This window comes from Euprymna scolopes, chromosome 15 (assembly GCF_053919585.1).
Source record: "Euprymna scolopes isolate OS-2025 chromosome 15, ASM5391958v1, whole genome shotgun sequence".
NCBI classification, from domain to species: Eukaryota; Metazoa; Mollusca; class Cephalopoda; order Sepiida; family Sepiolidae; genus Euprymna; species Euprymna scolopes.
Window position 1 is genome coordinate 50,386,424 of NC_136496.1, and position 20,827 is coordinate 50,407,250.

The 20,827-nt window shown below is 37.2% G+C and overlaps 1 protein-coding gene across 3 annotated transcripts in view; it reads right to left on the bottom strand.

Moving 5' to 3' along the window:
* The window catches only part of LOC145293824 (uncharacterized), a 484,189-nt gene that overhangs the window by 404,428 nt on the left and 58,934 nt on the right, over positions 1 to 20,827 (bottom strand). Inside the window, exon 1 of one of the 3 annotated variants that reach the window (XM_080140464.1) lies at positions 68 to 215. The exons of the other annotated variants lie outside the window; for them this stretch is intronic. Within the exon in view, the coding sequence (XP_079996590.1) occupies positions 68 to 146 (79 nt within the window). The 5' untranslated portion in view covers positions 147 to 215. Of the gene's footprint in view, positions 1 to 67; positions 216 to 20,827 lie in introns of those variants that run through there. 3 annotated transcript variants of the gene reach the window in all.

Consider the following 20,827-nt stretch of genomic DNA (forward strand, 5'->3'; position numbering starts at 1 on the left):
AAAGCCTTGCTAATCAAAAAAGTGAAACGTTATCAGCAGAACGAAATGAGAAATTGATTGAGAATACCTGGATGTGTGCTAAACGGAAACTTCGCCGTCAATACAGTAGATCTAGGGCTTTTATCAGTTCTGCATGACAGTGACATAATAGCAACAGAAACGAGTTATCGACCCCTGTTCTTGGAAAGAGAACTGGCGTCTAGCAGCCATTATGTGAACCTCAAATATAAACAAGTGTTTACGATAACGCAATAATATATAACGAAATAAATAACACAAAAATATATGAAAATCGAAACATTTATTGAATAAAAAAATGGGTACTGGTCGCGATTTGAGTTCCCTGCCGAACACCATAAAAAACACTGACTTCTCCCTACGCATGAGCAAAGGAGTAAGGACATGTTTTAGTTGCCATAGTAACTAAACGATCATGAATTTTTATCGACTTTTTATAAGTTTTACTGTTTATGAATATTGAAATAAAAGAAATTACTACACATTTATTAATAATATCTCACTTTTATCGCCTTTGTTTTTAATCACTTTTATCGACTTTTTTTTTTACTGTTTATGTGTCACTTTTATCGACTTTTTTTCTTTTTTAAATAGCATTTTCTTTTTAAATGACGACGTTTTTACTGTTTATGAATATTAAAAGAAAAATAATTACTTAACATTTATTAATAAAAAAAATGGGTAGCGCAGTGCACAGTGCACTAGTGCAGTTAGTGCACTCACTTATGATCCGGATCCGCGCCGCGCTATATTTTAAATCGTATTTCTAAGTTTAATTAATGTTTAATGTTTTTTTTTTTATTCAATTGTAAGGTTTAAGTAGAGAATAGGCACAAAACACTCTCCCCATGTTAAGAATGGCTTTTTAAATAATAAAAAAAAAAACCATTAAACTTTAATTAAACTTAGAAAAACGATTTAAAATATAGCGCGGATCATAAGTGCACTAGCACCCATTTTTTTTTTTATTAATAAATGTTTAGTAATTATTTTTCTTTTAATATTCATAAACAGTAAAAACGTCATTTAAAAAGAAAATGCTATTAAAAAAGAAAAGAAAAAGTCGATAAAAGTGACACATAAACAGTAAAACAGTTAAAGAAAAGTCGATAAAAGTGATTAAAAACAAAGGCGATAAAAGTGAGATGTGTAGTAATTTCTTTTATTTCAATATTCATAAACAGTAAAACTTATAAAAAGTCGATAAAAAACAAAAACATGTCCTTCCTTTGCTCATGCGTAGGGAGAAGTCAGTGTTTTTTTATGGTGTTCGGCAGGGAACTCAAATCGCGACCAGTACCAAAATATGTATCAAAATCTAATTTTAATGTATTAATATAATTTTTCAATGAGTGATTTAATGTATCAAAATATAATTTTAGTTTGTCAATGTAGCAAAATAGAATTTTAAAAATATGAAATGTTTATAGAGGTTTAAGAATATTTTTTTCTCACAGTAAAATTGTATGAACACATCAAAATATAATGTTTGTTTGTCAATATAACAAAATATAATTTAAATATAGAAGTTTTTATTTATTTATAAAAATTTACAAAAATTTTATAATAATATTGCTTTTTTTTTTTTTTTTTTTTTTTTTCAATGAGTGCACTGCATTGCACTGATTTACATTGAAACCTTTTTGGAATATAGTGTTTTTTGCACAGTTACAAGGGATTGAGTTCCTTTATTTGTTTAAAACCCCCTTCCAACGTGATTCAAGTAGTATGGATTGCTTAAAGACAGCGATTTTTGACGACGAAACTCACGACTTAGGAACAGTGTTGCCAACTGAGATTTTCAAAACCCGCTAGATTGGGGACATAAAATCTCCAGAAAATCGCTAGATTTTTTACTTTTCGTAACCGAGATTTTGAAAACCCGCTAGATTAACAAAAAAAAAAAAAAAAAAAAAAATCTCCAAAAAAAAGAAACACTAGATTTTAACTTTGTACCTTATATATAAATTTAGTTGTTATGCAGAGTACGGAGCGTGCTTTTTTAGACATGAATTTCAAGTTAAATTCAATTTTTACGGTAGCTTTTGTTTATTAAATTGTTAGGTAAAAGTTCAGAATAATTAAATAAAAAAGGCCATCCTCCCACGTTAAGAATAGGTTTCTAAATAATAAAGTTATTGTGCAATCAGTATTCTGCATAAGTATCATACATTTTTTGTTTTTTTCATAGGCATCACCATTTATCAAGGCCCAGGGGCCACTCGAGGATAAGGGTTAAAGAGTGTACAGTAGTCAATTGGATAATATAGTAATTGTCAGTAATGGAAATTCAGTAAATTTGTTAACTTTAGGTGAACGGCTCATCAAGAACTTATTTACATTAGACTTGAAGACAACCATATTGTAGTCAGCTGGAAAGCAGGAAAACGGAAGACAGTTTCACAGGTGTGCAGTTCTAAGAAAGAAGATTTGTTCATGGAATCTACGCTTAGGTTTAGACACAGATAAAGAGTGGGGGGAATTATTGATAGTGTTTTCAGGTAGACGAGTGTTTCTTGTGAGAGTTTGGCGAGGGGGGACCATAGATTGAAGCTCAGTTGAGCACTTGCCATGAAAATAACGATAAAGCAAAGACAAATTTGCTACATCAATTCTGTGAGAAAGAGGTTGCAGGGAAGAAAAAAGGACATCTCCTATGAAGCTACAAAGTCTAATTTGATCTCTATCAAGGCAGGATAAATCCTTTCTAGCAGCTCCTACCCAGATGTGGCAACAGTACTCCATCCTTGGATGAAGTTGGCTCTTATATAGATAGAGAATTGCATCAGCAGTGAGATATCTACTGGATCGATAGAAGGATCCCACCATTTTTCCAGCAGCATTGGCAACAGATTTGATGTACGTGTTCCATTTAAGATCAGGAGTAAAGATCAAGCCCAGAAGCTTGTCAAAACATGAGGCCTCCCCAAGACGAGACCCATCCATTTCAACTGATGCCAAATGGGGATCAGAGCGTTGATGATGTAAAGATATAAGCTTGGTTTTAGACGCATTAAAAGTAACCAGCCACTCCTTTCCCATTGTATCACGTGCTCAAGATCAGAGGAGATAGAATCGGAGAGAACTTGGTCGTTTACCGTCTTAGATGTGCTACCATAGATGGTAGTGTCATCAGTATAAATACCTACGAATGATGTAAGGATGTGATTTGGAAGATTATTAATGTAAATCAGGAAGAGAGTTGGGCCCAGGATGGAACCCTGAATACTGTAAGCCCTGAATACTGTGAGCTTCTGGATGGAACATTGAATACTGTGAGCTTCTGATTTCTGCCCCTCAACTACTACTCTTACGAATCTATCAGAGAGAAATGATTTGATAATTGAGAAGACATTTCCAGCTATACCATAGCTGGAGATCTTGTGAAGTAAACCTTTATGTCATACCCTATCAAAGGCTTTTGATATGTCAGGAGCAATTGCGCTAGAAAGGTGGCCTCCGTCAAGAGATTCGCTAATCCTATGAGATATAACTGTAAGCACATCTGCTGTAGATCAAGCAAAACGGAAACTATATTATGTGTCACTAGGAAGGTTATTTTTACTGAGATGGTTGATTACTTCTCTATTTAACACAGATTCCAGCAACTTACTCATGATGCACAGGTGACTTATTAGCCTGTACTGAGAGGGAGATGACCAATCACCTGAATTCTTAAATACAGAGCAAACTGATGAGATTTCCAGGGTGATGGGAAACAATTCTCCTTAAGACAACGTTTAAACAGTTTTGTATATATGGGTGCTAGTTCTGGTTGAGGTTTTTTAGTACTATAATTGGAATACCGTCAGGGCCGGCTGCTTTACTGGAATCAAGGTTCTTGATTAGCTTGGCAACATCACATACTGATATTTTTATATCACATAGTGTGTTTTCTGATACAGGAGAAAATATTGAGGGTTGGCAGCCATTGTCGCAAAGGGTAGAATTAGCTGCAAAGTTCTTGGCAAAGAGTTTGGCTTTGTATGATGCTGACGAGATTACCTAAGGTCCATTGATAATAGTTGGGATAGAGCACACGTTTCTGTTTAGGATTCTGTTTGCTATTTGTCAAAACTAGTGGGAACCAAGTCGCTGCTCAGCTACTTTGGACTTGACGGACTGAGCATACAACTCTTTGCATACTTTATTACTTTTTTTACAATGGTTGCTGGCAGTTCTGAAAGCAGCTTTAGTCTCGGTACATCTATCACGTTGCTGACAGTTCTGAAAGCAGCTTTAGTCTCGGTACATCTATTACGTTGCTGACAGTTCTGAAAGCAGCTTTAGTCTCGGTACATCTATCACGTTGCTGGCAGTTCTGAAAGCAGCTTTAGTCTCGGTACATCTATCACGTTGCTGGCAGTTCTGAAAGCAGCTTTAGTCTCGGTACATCTATCACGTTGCTGGCAGTTCTGAAAGCAGCTTTAGTCTCGGTACATCTATCACGTTGCTGGCAGTTCTGAAAGCAGCTTTAGTCTCGGTACATCTATCATGTTGCTGGCAGTTCTGAAAGCAGCTTTAGTTTTGGTACATCTATCACGTTTCTGGCAGTTCTGAAAGCAGCTTTAGTCTGTGGGGGTCGCCTGGCCTTTTTTTGGGAACTGACTTCCTCCACAAATAATAAAAATAAGAAATCTTATGTGCAACACAAACGGAGGTTTATTTCCGGAATAGAAATAACAAACAATAACAAGCAAAACATAGTTCTCAATATTTCAGAGTTCTTTTTTTTTTGAGTTCATATGAAAGATGGAGAGTCTCTTTTTTAATGTTCTTTGAATGTTCAAATATGTAACAGAGACAATATTAATGTTCGTCTGTTAAAAGAGAGTATTAATGCGCGGAGCAGTGGAAATGAAATAATTGATGTTTGCACGCGTGGCAAGTCCTAATGAGAAAGCGTTGAATGAGTCGGAAGAGTTTAAAGAGACGAAAGAATGCTCGAAAGGCTAAGAGACTAAAGAGATAGATTTTGTGTTTGTGCATGTTTATATATGATTTGATCGGCTCCAAACGAGCTCTAGAAAATCAGTTTTAAAATATGTCCTAGGAGGAATTCCATTGGATGGAAGACATCACATGGGGTGCTTTCAACTAGGTCCGCACCTTTGGTATATAAAGGTCACGCCGGAATTTGCGTGGGTGTCATTTTTCATTTTTTTAACACGCCGAAACAATCAATTGCACTGCGCGCCTAAATTGTATTTAACGATTTTAAATTTGAATATTAAACTGTGCCAACTGGCACAAATACTCCCCCCAGATTGGAAAAAAGTTTTTTTCAATATGTAATGTATTCCTTGAAATGTTTCGGCCAGTGGACTTTCCTACCTGTTTTTGTCGTGGGTTTGGTGTCCTCGTCATTTTCTGCTGCACTCCCATGTTCTAAGGGAATTTGTTCTGGTGGGGAAATTGTCTGAGGGTATTCCTCAATGTATGCTGGTTTAATTCGGTTGATCGCGATGTTGTCTTTCCTGTCTTTCCGTTGGACAGTAAAATATTTTTCACTTCTGTCCAAAACTGGGTATGGTCCAGTGTAATTTGGACAAAATGGCTTTTTGACTGTATCATTCCTGATAAACACAAATTTGCATGTGTGAAGATCGTTCGGTATATATGTTTGTTTGTCAGCCCTCCTGGTGGGGGTAAATTTGAGAGAAGACATTTTGTTCTTTAATTCCGTCACAAATGTAGCCGTGGGTGAAATATCTGTGTATGCATTAAAATATTGTCCAGGTAGTGTGACTACGGATCCAAAAACTAGCTCCGCTGGTGTGCTTTGTAAGTCTTCTTTTATTGTGTTTCGGATCATTAATAGGATTAATGGTAAATTATCTGACCAGTCCGCGTTGTTAAAACTCGTATCCAAAGAAGTTTTTAGCTGTCTGTGAAAGCGTTCAACGAGGCCGTTTGAGCAAGGGTGATAAGCAGTAGTCTTTATGTGGGTTGTTCCCAACAATTGGTTGAACTCTACGAAGAGTTTCGATTGAAATTGCGGACCTCTGTCCGTTGTGAGTATTGACGGTACTCCAAAAATTGCTATCCAGTCTTTTAGTATTGTTCCAGCTACTGTCGCCGCCGATGTGTCTTTCACGGGTATGGCTGTTGGCCATCTGCTGAACCTATTGACTATGGTGAGAATGTGGGTGTGTCCTTTTGAGAGTGGTAATGGCCCCACCAAGTCAACATGGATATTGGTGAACCTGGCATCAGGCGCACTGAAAGTGCCCAGCGGTGACTTCGTGTGCCTGTGTATTTTATTTTTCTGACAGGATACACACGTCTTGGTCCAATTTCGAATATCTGCATTCATATTCGGCCAAACAAAGCGGTCTGTTATTATTTTTATGGTGGCTCGTTTGCCTGGATGCGACATATTGTGAAAATGTAGAAAAACATGTCGTCTGATGCTTGGCGGTATGTATGGACGCAGTTGTTCTTTTGCTGTATCACAATAAAGTGTTGTTACACTAAAAGGTACGGGCATTTTCTTCAGTTGCAAAGACGTTTTCTGTTGTACGTCAGTGAGTGTCTTGTCCGTCTTTTGTTCTTGTGCAATTAATTCCATAGTTAACGAACTGGAATTTAGTGAAGTTATTGCAGCTCGTGATAATGCGTCTGCCACGATGTTTTCTTGCCCCTTGACGTATCTGATGTCTGTGGAATATTGGGCAATATAATCAAGGTGTCTGATTTCTCTTGGACCATATTTATCTACATGCGTATGCAGTGCATATGTTAACGGTTTATGGTCAGTGTAAATACAGAAGTTTCTTCCTTCTAACAGATGTCTAAAATGTTTAATTGACAAATAAATTGCTAATAGCTCCCTTGAAAAGGTACTGTACTTTGTCTGTGTCTTGCTCAGTTTGGCTGAGAAAAACGATATAGGAGTCATTGTATCCCCTGTCAGTTGATGTATAACTGCTCCTACAGCTATGTCTGACGCGTCTGTTGTAAGTGTAAGCTTCGATTCTTCGCTGCCCTTAATATAATTCAATTTTGTGAAATTGACTAAGGCAGTTTTAGCTTGATGGAAAGCTTTTAAAGCTGATCCTTCCAGTTTTAATTGTTGGTTTTTCGTTTTGTTCTTCAATAATGACGTTAACGGTGCAAGGATTGTGGAACAGTTGGGTAAAAATCGTCTGTAATAATTAATTATACCTATGAAGCGACGAACTTGTCTAACAGACGTAGGTTGTGGAAAATCCGTAATGGCGCTTACTTTTTCGGGTAATGGTGATATACCATCCTTATCAATTGAATGTCCAAGGAAGTTTACTTCTTGCTGACTGAAAATACATTTGTCCAAGTTTATTTTTAAACCGTAATGGGACAGTTTTTGAAAAACTTGTTCCAGGTGTTGTTTATGTTCGTCGAGGTTTCTACTAGCAATTAGGACATCGTCCACGTAAGCGAATACGAATGGAAGGTCCCTAAAAACCTTGTCTATTAACCTTTGGAAGGTTTGACAAGCGTTCCTAAGTCCGAATGGCATTCTGACGAATTCGTAAAGTCCAAATGGTGTGGTCAGTGCTGTTTTGTGGATATCTTCATCCGCCACCGGTATTTGGTAATACGCTTTTACTAAATCCAGTTTGGAAAATACCGTGGCATTTTGCAGTCCGATTGCAAAATCGTGAATGTGTGGGATAGGGTATCTATCTGGTACAGTTTGTGCATTTAATCTCCTGAAATCGCCGCATGGACACCATGTTGTCGCGTCTGCTTTCTGTACCATGTGTAGAGGAGATGACCACGCACTTTTGGAAGGTCGGATAATTCCTTGTTGCAATATGCGTTGAAATTCGTCTTTTACGATCTTGTACTTATCCGGCTTCAGATGTCTGGGGGTGGCATAGACGGGTTGTCTATTCATTTTAATATAATGCTTTGCATTATGTTTAATATTATCCGTGACTTTGAATGGCTGAGTAAGTTGTGGGTATTTTTGAAACAGCCGACGAATGTACGTCTCTTCAGGTAAGGCAGAACTAATCCCAGTAGACTGGTATCTTGTGGTGATACCTTTAATTACGATTTTTGTTTGGTTATCAGTCAGTGTGCGACTAGTCATGTCTACCGATAGATTAAACTGTGCTAGGAAATCTGCTCCTAATATTGGTGTCGTCACGTTGGCTATGATAAAAATCCACGGAAATGTGCGGTGCAGGCCGAGATTGACGTCTAAATATTTTTCACCGTATGTCGGTATTTGTGTGCCATTAGCTGCTTGGAGGTGGTAAGGCTGTGGAATAGCTTTTTGTTTACGTAGAGGTGGTATCACGCTGATTTCAGCTCCAGTGTCTATTAAGAAGTTATATCCATGATTATTATCTAGAATATAAAATAGACGACCTTTAGTGGAAAATCCAGCGACAGTCGTCGTCTCTACTGGCCGGAATAATCGTTTCCCTGATTCTTGTTTTTAAAAGAACAAGGATAAGTGCAACGCCGAGCTTGTGTGCCGAATTTTTTGTGGTAAAAACAGATTTCGTTCGCTCGTTCCCGTGTGTTGCTTCGACCTCTACTAAGACTTCGTTTTCGGTAGTTCGATCGTTTATTAAATGAGTAACGATGGTTTATTTGCATTAATGCCCGCACTTGTCGAGTGAGATTTTCAACCGTCATTTTTAGTCCCGATATATCGTCGTCACACGTCTGTTTCTGCTGTGCTTGTGCTGAGTTTACTTTGTGGTGCCTCAGATTTTCATGGATTCGATCTGCCATATCGGCGAGTTTTTCAATATTTGTCTCTTCCGTTGTGGGTGCTAGAATTTGTACTGTTGTGTCTGGAAGTTTATCCAGCCACAGACTTCTCATTATATTTTCGGACATTTTGTTGTCCCCTAGCAATGTACGCATGTATCGCAAAAGTTGTGACGGAGTGCGATCTCCCAATTCTACGGGTGAAAAGATTGCGTAACCTTGTTTCGTTTGAAAAGCCTGTCCGTCGTAAGATGGCCTCCTTAAGTTCATCATATGGGTTGTCTTCTGGCATATTCTCCAATAAATCCGCCACCTCTTCGACGACGTCTGCCGGGAGTTTTTCCACCAAGTAACAGTATTTGGTTCATTGAGACGTTATCCGCTTTGCGTTGAAAAGGGCCTGGATTTGGATAAACCAGGTCTTTTTGTTGGTAGGATTAAATGCTGGTATATTTACCGTTAACGTTGCCAGAGGTTTTTCAACACAGGAAGGTTCCATGTTTGTTTTCTTCGCTCGAAAGTGATTTCAAAGCCTTTAAACTGTCAACTGACTTTTTCCGAGGACGCGGAGCTTGAAACTGTGGTCGAAAAAAAATTGTCGCTTTTGCCGCTGAGTCATGGTTGTTTAATAGCTTATAAGATTCCGTTGTGCATATGATTTCTGCGTTGGGTCACCAATTTGTGGGTCGCCTGGCCTTTTTTTGGGAACTGACTTCCTCCACAAATAATAAAAATAAAAATAAGAAATCTTATGTGCAACACAAACGGAGGTTTATTTCCGGAATAGAAATAACAAACAATAACAAGCAAAACATAGTTCTCAATATTTCAGAGTTCTTTTTTTTTGAGTTCATATGAAAGATGGAGAGTCTCTTTTTTAATGTTCTTTGAATGTTCAAATAAGTAACAGAGACAATATTAATGTTTGTCTGTTAAAAGAGAGTATTAATGCGCGGAGCAGTGGAAATGAAATACTTGATGTTTGCACGCGTGGCAAGTCCTAATGAGAAAGCGTTGAATGAGTCGGAAGAGTTTAAAGAGACGAAAGAATGCTCGAAAGGCTAAGAGACTAAAGAGATAGATTTTGTGTTTGTGCATGTTTATATATGATTTGATCGGCTCCAAACGAGCTCTAGAAAATCAGTTTTAAAATATGTCCTAGGAGGAATTCCATTGGACGGAAGACATCACATGGGGTGCTTTCAACTAGGTCCGCACCTTTGGTATATAAAGGTCACGCCGGAATTTGCGTGGGTGTCATTTTTCATTTTTTTAACACGCCGAAACAATCAATTGCACTGCGCGCCTAAATTGTATTTAACGATTTTAAATTTGAATATTAAACTGTGCCAACTGGCACAAGTCTCAATACATCTATTACATTTGAAACAATGGAAAAAGTGATTTTTGTGTGCAATGGCAGCAGCATATTCTGGAGAGAAACACGGCTGACTGTTAGGTTTTTGCTGGAACTTTTTTGAGGGTATGAAACGGTCAATACCTACAATTAACCATTCTATCAGGACTGATACTATAGAGGACACATCCTTTTTAAACATGGAACGCAGAGGTAGATCTGATATAAATGTACGGAAACTATCTCAGTTTGGCATAGAGTATCGATATACTGTACGATGGAGAGGTACGTCTGAAGACTTTTTACATTTCATTTTTATCTTAATTGATACAACAGAGTGGTCAGAAGATCCAAGTGGAGACAGAACGGAAACTCCCTAACACACGCACACACACACACACGCACACGCCCACACACAATAAATTATAAGTTTCAAATTATATTCCTTGTTGAATAATAAATTGTAAATTCTAATTTACAGAGTTTAGATTAAAAAAAAATTCCATTTTTAAATTAGCTCCCAAAATGATTGTCAGATTTTATCAATGACTTTTTTTCGCAGCAGTAACAGGATAAAATATTAATTATGGAAATATGTGCAGATATGAATTTGTCTGTTTTATTTATCATTTTGCGAATATTAAATATTATTTTGCAAATAAATATTACTTTTTCACAAATATTAATGTGTTGCTATGTGGTTAGTGGGAGGTTTTGCTTGTGTAAGAAACAAATTATGAAATCACAACTTTTATAAAAAATTAAATTACAAATTTAAGATCATAATATCACCGAAGAAATTATTGCAAAATACAATTCAAATAAATATTTGCATACTAAAAATAACAATAAAAAATTAACGAATAAAACTCAAAAATACATTTTAACTAAAAACATTATTACCTAATTACATGTCATGCGAAATTAGTAAAAATTCCAAAAATGACAAAAAAAAAAAAAAAAAAAAAAAATGCTCAAAAAGAAGATCTAAAAGTTTTAGATCTTCTATTCGAGCATTTTTTTTTTTTTGACTAAAACAAACAAAAAAAAAAAACCCCAGTCGGTATTGACTCCAATAAAAGAAACATAAAACTGCATTTTTCGACAGATTTTTTTTCTTGTAATCGTAATGTACTCGATTATTATATATATATATATATATATATATATATATATATATATATATATATAAATCAACGTTTTTTTTTTTCTTTTTTTTTTTATTGACCCCACCCTTTTTTCTTAATTTTTCTGCACTTATTTTACCTTTTCCGCGGGGGGGGGGGGGTCAATTAAAAAAAAAGATTAAAAAAAACGTTGATTTTTTTTTTTTATTGTTATAAGAGCGTAAAAAATACTCGCGGAAAAACGGTTGTACCCATAAATATGTTTAAAAGAAAAATATAGCAAAAACATTTAGTTTATGCTTGCAAAAAAAAAAAAAAAAAAAAAAAAAACGTAAATGTTTGAAAATAAACAAGCAACAAAACGTAAATGTTTGGAAAAATAAAACTTAAATATGTTTGCAAAAACAAAAAAAACGTAAATATGTTTGAAAAAAAATAAAACTTAAATATGTTTGATTTTTTCAAACATATTTAAGTTTTAAAAACAAAAAACGTTTAAAATTAAAATATAATAAAAACATTTATTTTTATTTCAAGGGTGCCATTATATACATTTTGTGCTTCCGTAACTGGGTGGGCAGACAGTAACGCTAGGTGTGTCAGAAATTTCGTAAAAAATAGTGAATAATTCCACCCCGTCTTTCCAAGCTTATAACTCATCGAAAAATGTAATTCAAGCACTAATTTTTTTTCAATTATAGGAGCAAGGACCAAGGTTTCATTAAAAAAAACCCAAAAAACAAAAAAACAACGTGTCTTTTTTTTTTTTTTTAAGTTTTAAACTTCGGACTTTACAGGTAAATTTCTAAAAAACACTACATTTTTTTTGTTTTAAATTTGAATATATTATTTATTGACCTTTTCTCTCCAATTTGTGATATATAACACTTTGGTGAGTAAATTAATTATTTACTATTTAATAGACATTTCAAAATGGGAGGCGTGAATTATTCGACCCCCTGTCTTTCCAAGCTTATAACTACTCGAAAAATGTAGTTCAAGCCCTAATTTTTTTTTCAATTAAAGGAGCAAGGACCAAGGTTTCATTAAAAAAACAAAAACAAAAGAAAAAACAAACAAGTGGTTAAAAAAAAAAGGTTTTAAACTTCGAACTTTACAGGTAAATTTCTAAAAAACAATACTTTTTTTGTTTTAAATTTGAATATATTATTTATTGACCTTTTCTCTTCAATTTGTGATATATAAAACTTTGGTGAGTAAATTAATTATTTACTTTTTAATAGACACTTGAAAATTGAGGGGGGGTGAATAAAAACGTTTGTCTAAAATATTATATTCGGTTTATTGGAAAGAGCATAAAATTTCACATTGACCCTGAAAATATCGTAAAAATAGAATCAATAGAAAAATTTTGATAGATTTTTAAAGTTTAAAAATTGAAAAATGTTGAGTTCGTAAAATTCATTACTGTTTTTTAAAAAATAAAAAAAAATATTTCTATTACTTTTTATACAACTTTAATAGTTTATTTTGGAAGTATAATCCATAAAGAAAAATAAACAACCCACTTTTAAAAGAGAAATTACGAGTTTTTTATATTTTATTCACAGTTTCGTGTTAGGGGTGTCAAAAATTTCTACAAAAATTCTGATACACCTACAGTAACGCAACCTATACTTAAAGGGAAGACACAGGCTCTCTCCTTCTTCATGATTACCCCAAGGTAATTTAACTTTAAAAATCTTATTTAAAAAAAATAATTTTGCTAAAAATAAAAAATGCTAGTTAAAAAATGATATAAGCCTGAATTAACCTATCTTGGCGATAAAAAATGAAACAAACAGGGCCACAAAACCACAAGTTAGGGATCCAATTTCCAGATTTTTATCATTGACTCTGTTCGAACATGTTTTCCCACACATATACACACCCACACGTATGCACGCACATACGCACACACACGCACGCATATACACATCCTCATACACACGCTCACATTCATACGCATACACACACACACACGGTAACGCACACATACACACACACCCGAGCTGTGACGTCACTTCCTTTAAAGTGAAAGCCAGACATGCGTAGGCAGAACACTGACCCCAGTATAAAAGTCAACAAAACCTGTCAACTTCCCTTTTTCGTCCGGACCAGCGTTCGCTCTAACGTCACTCTATCTCTCCTTTGCCTTTGGCCCATCAAAACAAACATGTGCGCGACGCTCTACTGAGATTAACCCTCTCTTTCTACAGGCTGGCTTGCCACTTCGCGTTTCTCTATTGCATTCCCCTTTCCTTCCACACGCGTAGTTGTCAACGGCGGAATGAACATGTGTACACCGAAGACTTTCATTTCTCAACAGAAAATAAACGACATGTTTATTTTATTCCAGCATTTGAGTTCTTTGTTTCCATCATTCAATTCATTTCATTATTTTTTATTGTAGCGAGTTAGGGTATTTTATATCCTGGTCCGCAACATGAAATGGTGACCCCTTTATTTTAAAAATGAAATGAATGAATTTGAACAAAACACATGGTAAACTAAACTCTCCCACAAAAATTCACGGCATGCACGAAAAATAATTTTTCCCCCCCAAAAAACTTGTCGACCACGAGGAGGAACAATATCAAACCGCGCACAAGAAATTGAAGCATAAAAATTTCAAAACAAAATGGAACAGATGGACTTCTATAATGAAACGATGGCATTAAACATTCGGCAACCTTACCGAAACTGAGATGAGAAATTAGCAGAATTAAAGTCCGCGGTTGAAAAGCTTTCGAAGCAGCTAGCCGACGCACTTCAAACGCGTCAACATTCTCACAGAAACCACAACGACACGCGGCGAAATTACAGGCGAAGAAGTTCAAGCAGGAACCGATCCACGTCACGACATAGACAAGATGTGTGTTTCTATCACAGGAGAATCGGCGTCGACGCGAGAAGATGCACTACACCCTGCGCGTTCAAAAAACCGGCACAGGGAAACGAACCTTCCAGCCAGTAACGACGATGACTGTAGCTGGAGCACACAAAAAAGGTTGTCTATTTTATATCCGAGACAAAATTCACGGATATAACTTTTTAATAGACACCGGAGCGGAAATCAGCGTCATACCGACACCGCATGGCCACTCAACAGGGACCCAATTTTTCAACTTACAACAGTACAAAAATACCCACTTTTGGCGAAAAAACTTTAAATTTGAACCTTGGAATGTGGAGGAATTTTTTTATGGAATTTCACCATAGCCAGCGTAACTACTCCAATTTTGGGGGCAGACTTTTTAGCCCATTTCAACCTGTCTGTCGACATGACTCATCACACATTGACATACAACGAAACGAAGATTTCGGTGAGAGGAACTACCTCGAAATTTTTAACTACCGGAATCAGCACCGCCCTACCCGAAGATTTACATGTCCGCTGGTTACTCCAAAAATTTCCTCAACTTTCCCAGCCGTTTAAAAACACGGACCCCATCAAACACAGCGCTAAGCATTATATTAAGACAACAGGACCACCCGTCTATTCAACTCCCAGACGCTTGAAACCGGATAAATACAAATTGGCAAAATCCGAGTTTCAAAACCTACTCCACATGGGAATAATACGGCCCTCGAAAAGTGCTTGGTCATCACCATTCCACATGGTACAGAAAGCTGACAACACCACATGGCGACCGTGCGGAGATTTTAGATGCTTAAACGCGAAAACTGTTCCAGATAGATATCCTATTTCCCATATCCATGACTTTGCCAATAGACTCCAAGGCGCCACAATTTTCTCCAAACTGGACCTCGTAAAGGCATATTTTCAAATTCCAGTCGCAGAATAAGACATTCATAAAACTGCACTGACCACACCATTTGGCCTTTACGAGTTCCTAAGGATGCCTTTTGGGTTGAGAAACGCCTGTCAAACTTTCCAGCATTTGATTGACAAAGTTTTCAGAGGTCTGTCGTTCATATTCGCATATGTGGACGACGTTTTAATCGCCAGCAGAAACCTCGAAGAACACCGGCTACACCTGGAACAAACTTTTGAAAGACTGTCACATTTTGGTCTTAAACTAAACACCGATAAATGTGTTTTTGGCCACCAGGAAGTTCAATTTCTCGGTCATTTAATTGACAAGGATGGAATCTCCCCTTTGCCTGAAAAAGTAAGTGTTATTTCGAATTTCCCTCTACCGACATCTGTCAGACAAGTACGCCGTTTTGTAGGCATAATTAACTAATTCCGACGTTTTTTGCCTAACTGTTCCACGTTACTCACACATTTAACGGACTTATTAAAAAACCGAACCAAAAACCAACAGTTAGTTTTGGAAGGACCTGCACTACAGGCCTTCGAACAATCGAAAACTGCTTTGGCAAACTTCACCAAACTTACATATATCCAAGATAGCGATACAACGGAACTTACACTTACGACGGACACATTGGAAATAGCAGTAGGAGCTGTCATTCACCAAATTTCTGACAACAAAATGACCTCTATTTCATTCTTCTCTGCCAAGTTAAACAAAGCGCAGACTAAATATAGTACTTTCTCGAGAGAGTTACTTGCAATTAAGCACTTTAAACATCTCCTCGAGGGCAGAAAATTTTCCATTTATATGGATCATAAACCTCTAACATTTGCTCTATACACACATGTCAACAAATATGGTCCACGAGAAATTCGACACCTGGACTTTATAGCCCAATATTCTACCAATATACGGTACGTAAAAGGACAAGAAAACGTTGTAGCTGACGCTTTATCTCGCGCAACAATTGCTTCTGTAAATCCCACCCCACTAAGTATGGAATTAATAGCACAAGAGCAATTCACCGATACCACACTCCCAGCTATAATGGACAAAACTTCACTGAAGCTAAAAGAAATGCCAATACCGTTCGGAACAACAAATTTCTATTCCGATGTTTCACAAAAACACCCTCGCCCTTATATTTCACCCAGCCTCAGACGACAAGTTTTCCGGCACTTCCACAATTTGTCCCACCCAGGAAAACGTGCCACCGTGAAATTAATAGCGGAACGTTTTGTTTGGCCAAATATGAATATAGACATCTGTAGTTGGACCAAAACTTGTATTCCTTGCCAAAAAAACAAAGTTCACAGGCACACAAAATCACCTTCAGGAACTTTCAGTGTACCAGACGCTAGGTTTACCCATGTTCATATCGACTTGGTTGAACCTTGCCCACTTCAAAAGGACATACCCACATCCTTACTATAGTCGATAGATTCAGCAGATGGCCAACAGCAATACCAGTGAAAGACATATCAGCCACAACAATAGCCAGAGCGATTTTACAAGATTGGATAGCAATTTTCAGAGTGCCCTTCGTAATCACAACGGACAGGGGCTCACAGTTCCAATCAACTCTATTCACTGAATTTAACCATTTGTTGGGAACAAAGCACATTAAGACTACTGCCTATCATCCTTGCGCAAACGGTATGGTGGAACGATTGCATAGACAATTAAAAGCATCTTTGGCTATGAACGAAAACAAATCGGACTGGTCAGACAATTTGCCACTCATTCTCTTAGCAATTCGCAACACTGTGAAGGAAGATTTGCAGAGCACACCTGCAGAATTAGTTTTCAGATCAACACTGATTTTACCAGGACAATTCTGTGAAAACAATACAGACATTTCCCCAACGACAACGTTTGTGACAGACTTAAAACACAAAATGTCACAATTAAAATTTACTCCAACCAAAAAGCCAGACACGAACATTTTCATTCCAAGCGATATTTACACATGTAAATACGTTTTTATAAAGAACCCACCCATGTGCCCGACAATGACGGCCAGTATGCGAGCTTACTAGACCTTTTTCTCACAACTTGCCCTGAACTATGTTCAGTTTCTGTTCTGTCGCCTCTTGGATCTTCCAACCACTCTGTTGTATCAATTAAGATAAAAATGAAGTGTAATATGTCCCCAGACGTACCTCTCCATCGTACAGTATATCGATACACTAAGGCTGACTGGGATAGCTTCCGTACATTTATATCTGATCTACCTCTGCATTCCATGTTTAAAAAGGATGTGTTCTCTATAGTATTAGATCTGACGGAATGGTTAATTGTAGGTATTGACCGTTTCATACCCTCAAAAAAGTTTCAGCAAAAACCTAACAGCCAGCCATGGTTCTCTCCAGAATGTGCAGCTGCCATTGCGCACAGAAATCACTTTTTCCACTGCTTCCAATGTAATAGATGTATGGAAACTAAAGCCACTTTCAGGACTGCCAGCAACCATTGTAAGAAAGTAATAAAGAACGCAAGAGAGTTGTATGCTCAATCTGTTAAGTCCAAAGTAGCTGAGCAGCGGCTTGGTTCCCACCAGTTTTGGCAAACAGCAAACAGAATCCTGAACAGAAGCATGTGCTCCATCCCAACTATTATCAATGGACCTGAGGTAATCTCGTCAGTATCAGAAAAAGCCAAACTCTTTGTCAAGAACTTTGCAGCTAATTCTACCCTTTGCGACCAAGGCCGCCAACCCCCAATATTTCCTCCTGTATCAGAAAACACGCTATGTGATATACGTATATCTGTACGTGATGTTGCCAAGCTAATCAAAAACCTTGATTCCAGTAAAGCAACCGGCCCTGGCGGTATTCCAATTATAGTACTCAAAAAACTTCAACCAGAACTAGCGCCCATATATACAAAACTGTTTAAACGTTGTCTTAAGGAGAATAGTTTCCCATCTCCCTGGAAAATTTCATCAGTATGCCCTGTATTTAAGAATTCAGGTGATCGTTCATCCCCCTCTCAGTAAAGGCCAATAAGTCTCCTGTGCGTCATGAGTAAGTTGTTGGAATATGTGTTAAATACAGAAGTAATCAACCATCTCAACAAAAATAACCTTCTTAGTGACACTCAATATGGTTTCCGTTCTGCTAGATCTACAGCAGATGTGCTTACAGTTATATCTCATAGGATTAGCAAATCTCTCGACGAGGCAACCTTTCTAGGGCAATTGCTCTTGACATATCTAAGGCCTTTGATAGGGTATGGCATAAAGGTTTACTTCATAAGATCTCTAGCTATGGTATAGCTGGAAATGTCTTCTCAATTATTAAATCATTTCTTTCTGATAGGTTCTTAAGAGTAGTAGTTGAGGGGCAAAAATCAGAAGCTCACAGTATTAATGCCGATGTCCCTCAGGGGCCCATCCTGGGCCCAACTCTTTTCCTGATCTACATTAATGATCTTCCAAATCACATCCTTACATCATTTGTAGACATTTATGCTGACGACACTACCATTTATGGTAGCACATCTAAGACAGTAAACAACCAAGTTCTCTCCAATTCTCTCTCCTCTGATCTTGAGCACGTAGTACAATGGGGAAAGGAGTGGCTGGTTACTTTTAATGCATCTAAAACCAAGCTTCTCTCTTTACATCATCAACATTCTGATCCACATCTGGCATCAATTGAAATGAATGGCTCTCGTCTTCAGGAGGCCTCAAGTTTTGACAAGCTTCTGGGCTTGACCTTTGCTCCTGATCTTAAATGGAACACGTACATCAAATCTGTTGCCAAGGCCGCTGGAAAAATGGTGGGATCTTTCTATCGTTCCGGTAAATATCTCACTGCTGATGCTATTCTCTATCTATATAAGAGCCAGGTACGTCCAAGGATGGAATATTGTTGCCACATCTGGACAGGAGCTGCTAGAAAGGACTTGTCCTGCCTTGATAGAGTTCAAAATAGACTTCGTAGCCTGGTAGGAGATGTCCTTTTCTCTTCCTTACAACCTCTATCTCACAGAAGAGATGTTGCGAGTTTGTCTCTGATGTATCGTTATTTTCATGGAAGGTGTTCAACTGAGCTTCAATCTATGGTCCCCCCTCGCCAAACTTTCACAAGAAACACTCGTCTAGCTGTACACACTATCAATAATTTCCCCCACTCTTTATCTGTGCCTAAACCTAAACATAGATTCCATGAACAAAGCTTCTTTCTTAGAACTGCACGCCTGTGGAATTGTCTTCCGTTTTCCTGCTTTCTGGCTGACTACAATACGGTTGTGTTCAAGTCTAATGTAAATAAGTTCTTGATGAGCCGTTCTATATAAGTTATCAAATTTACCAAATTTTCATTACTAATGATTATTATATTGTCCAATGTCTATTGTACACTCTTTAACCCTTATCCTTGAGTGGCCTCTGGGCCTTGATAAGTGGTGATGCCTATGTAAAAAAAAAAAAAAAAAAAAAGAACGACGCAGTAAAAAAACCACTATGTCCAAATTATTCCGGACCTTATTTAGTTCTTGACAGGAGTAAAAAGTATTTCACGATATTAAAAAGAGAAAAAAAAGACACTATAGCAATAGACAGACTTAAACCTGCATTCATAGATGAACAATTACACGTTTCTCCTACTCCAATACAAGAACATACACACTCAGAAACGGACAAAGAATTTACAAAAAACAACACACCACAAACAACAAAAAAAACTGGTCGAAAAGTTCATTGGCCAAAACATTTCAAACCATACATAACTTATTAAAAAAACAAAAAAATATACATAAAAACAAAAATGAAATACGTTTCTCTTGTATATATATATTTTTTTCTCCCCAGGAGGGGGAGTCTTGTTCGAACATGTTTTCCCACACATATACACACCCACACGTACGCACGCACATACACACATGCACGCATATACACATTCTCATACGCACACTCACATTCATACGCATACGCACACACACACACATGCTAACACACACACACACACCCCCGAGCTGTGACGTCACTTCCTTTAAAATGAAAGCCAGACATGCGTAGTCAGAATACTGACCCCAGTATAAAAGTCAACAAAACCTGTCAACTTCCCTTTTTTGTCCGGACCAGCGTTCGAGCTGCTTAGTCGACGAACTGACCACGTGCTCTAACGTCACTCTATCTCCCCTACGCCTTTGGCCCATCAAAACAGACATGTGCGCGACGCTCTACTGAGATTAACCCTCTCTTTCTACAGGCTGGCTTGCCACTTCGCGTTTCTCTATTGCGTTCCCCCTTTCCTTCCACGCGCGTAGTCGTCAACGGCTGAATGAACACGTGTACACCGAAGACTTTCATTTTTCAACAGAAAATAAACAACATGTTTATTTTATTCCAGCATTTGAGTTCTTTGTTTCCGTCATTCAATTCGTTTCATTATTTTTTCCTGTAGCGAGTTAGGGTATTTTATATCCTGGTCACAACAACTCTTCCAGTTAAATTTGTATGTTCTGAACCTTTATCTATTTTTAAGTGTTCACTTCACACCTACTTGGCAAAATGTACAGTTGAATATTAAAACACTGAACTTTTTTAGACTTGTTTTGACCTGGCTGCTGTTAGCTGTGTATATCTTGCTAATTAATGGGTTTTTTTTTTTTTCAGTTTCGATTCCTTCAAAACGAAATCTCCAGATTTTAGAGGAAAAAACCGCTAGCCGCTAGATCCAAAATTTACCCGCTAGATTTCAAACGAACTCTCCAGATCTAACAGGAAACCCGCTAAATTGGCAATCCTGCTTAGGAACCAGTGTATCCTACCGAGGCCACCGAGAGGAAGAAATCCTGTGTGACGATATTGAGATATGTCA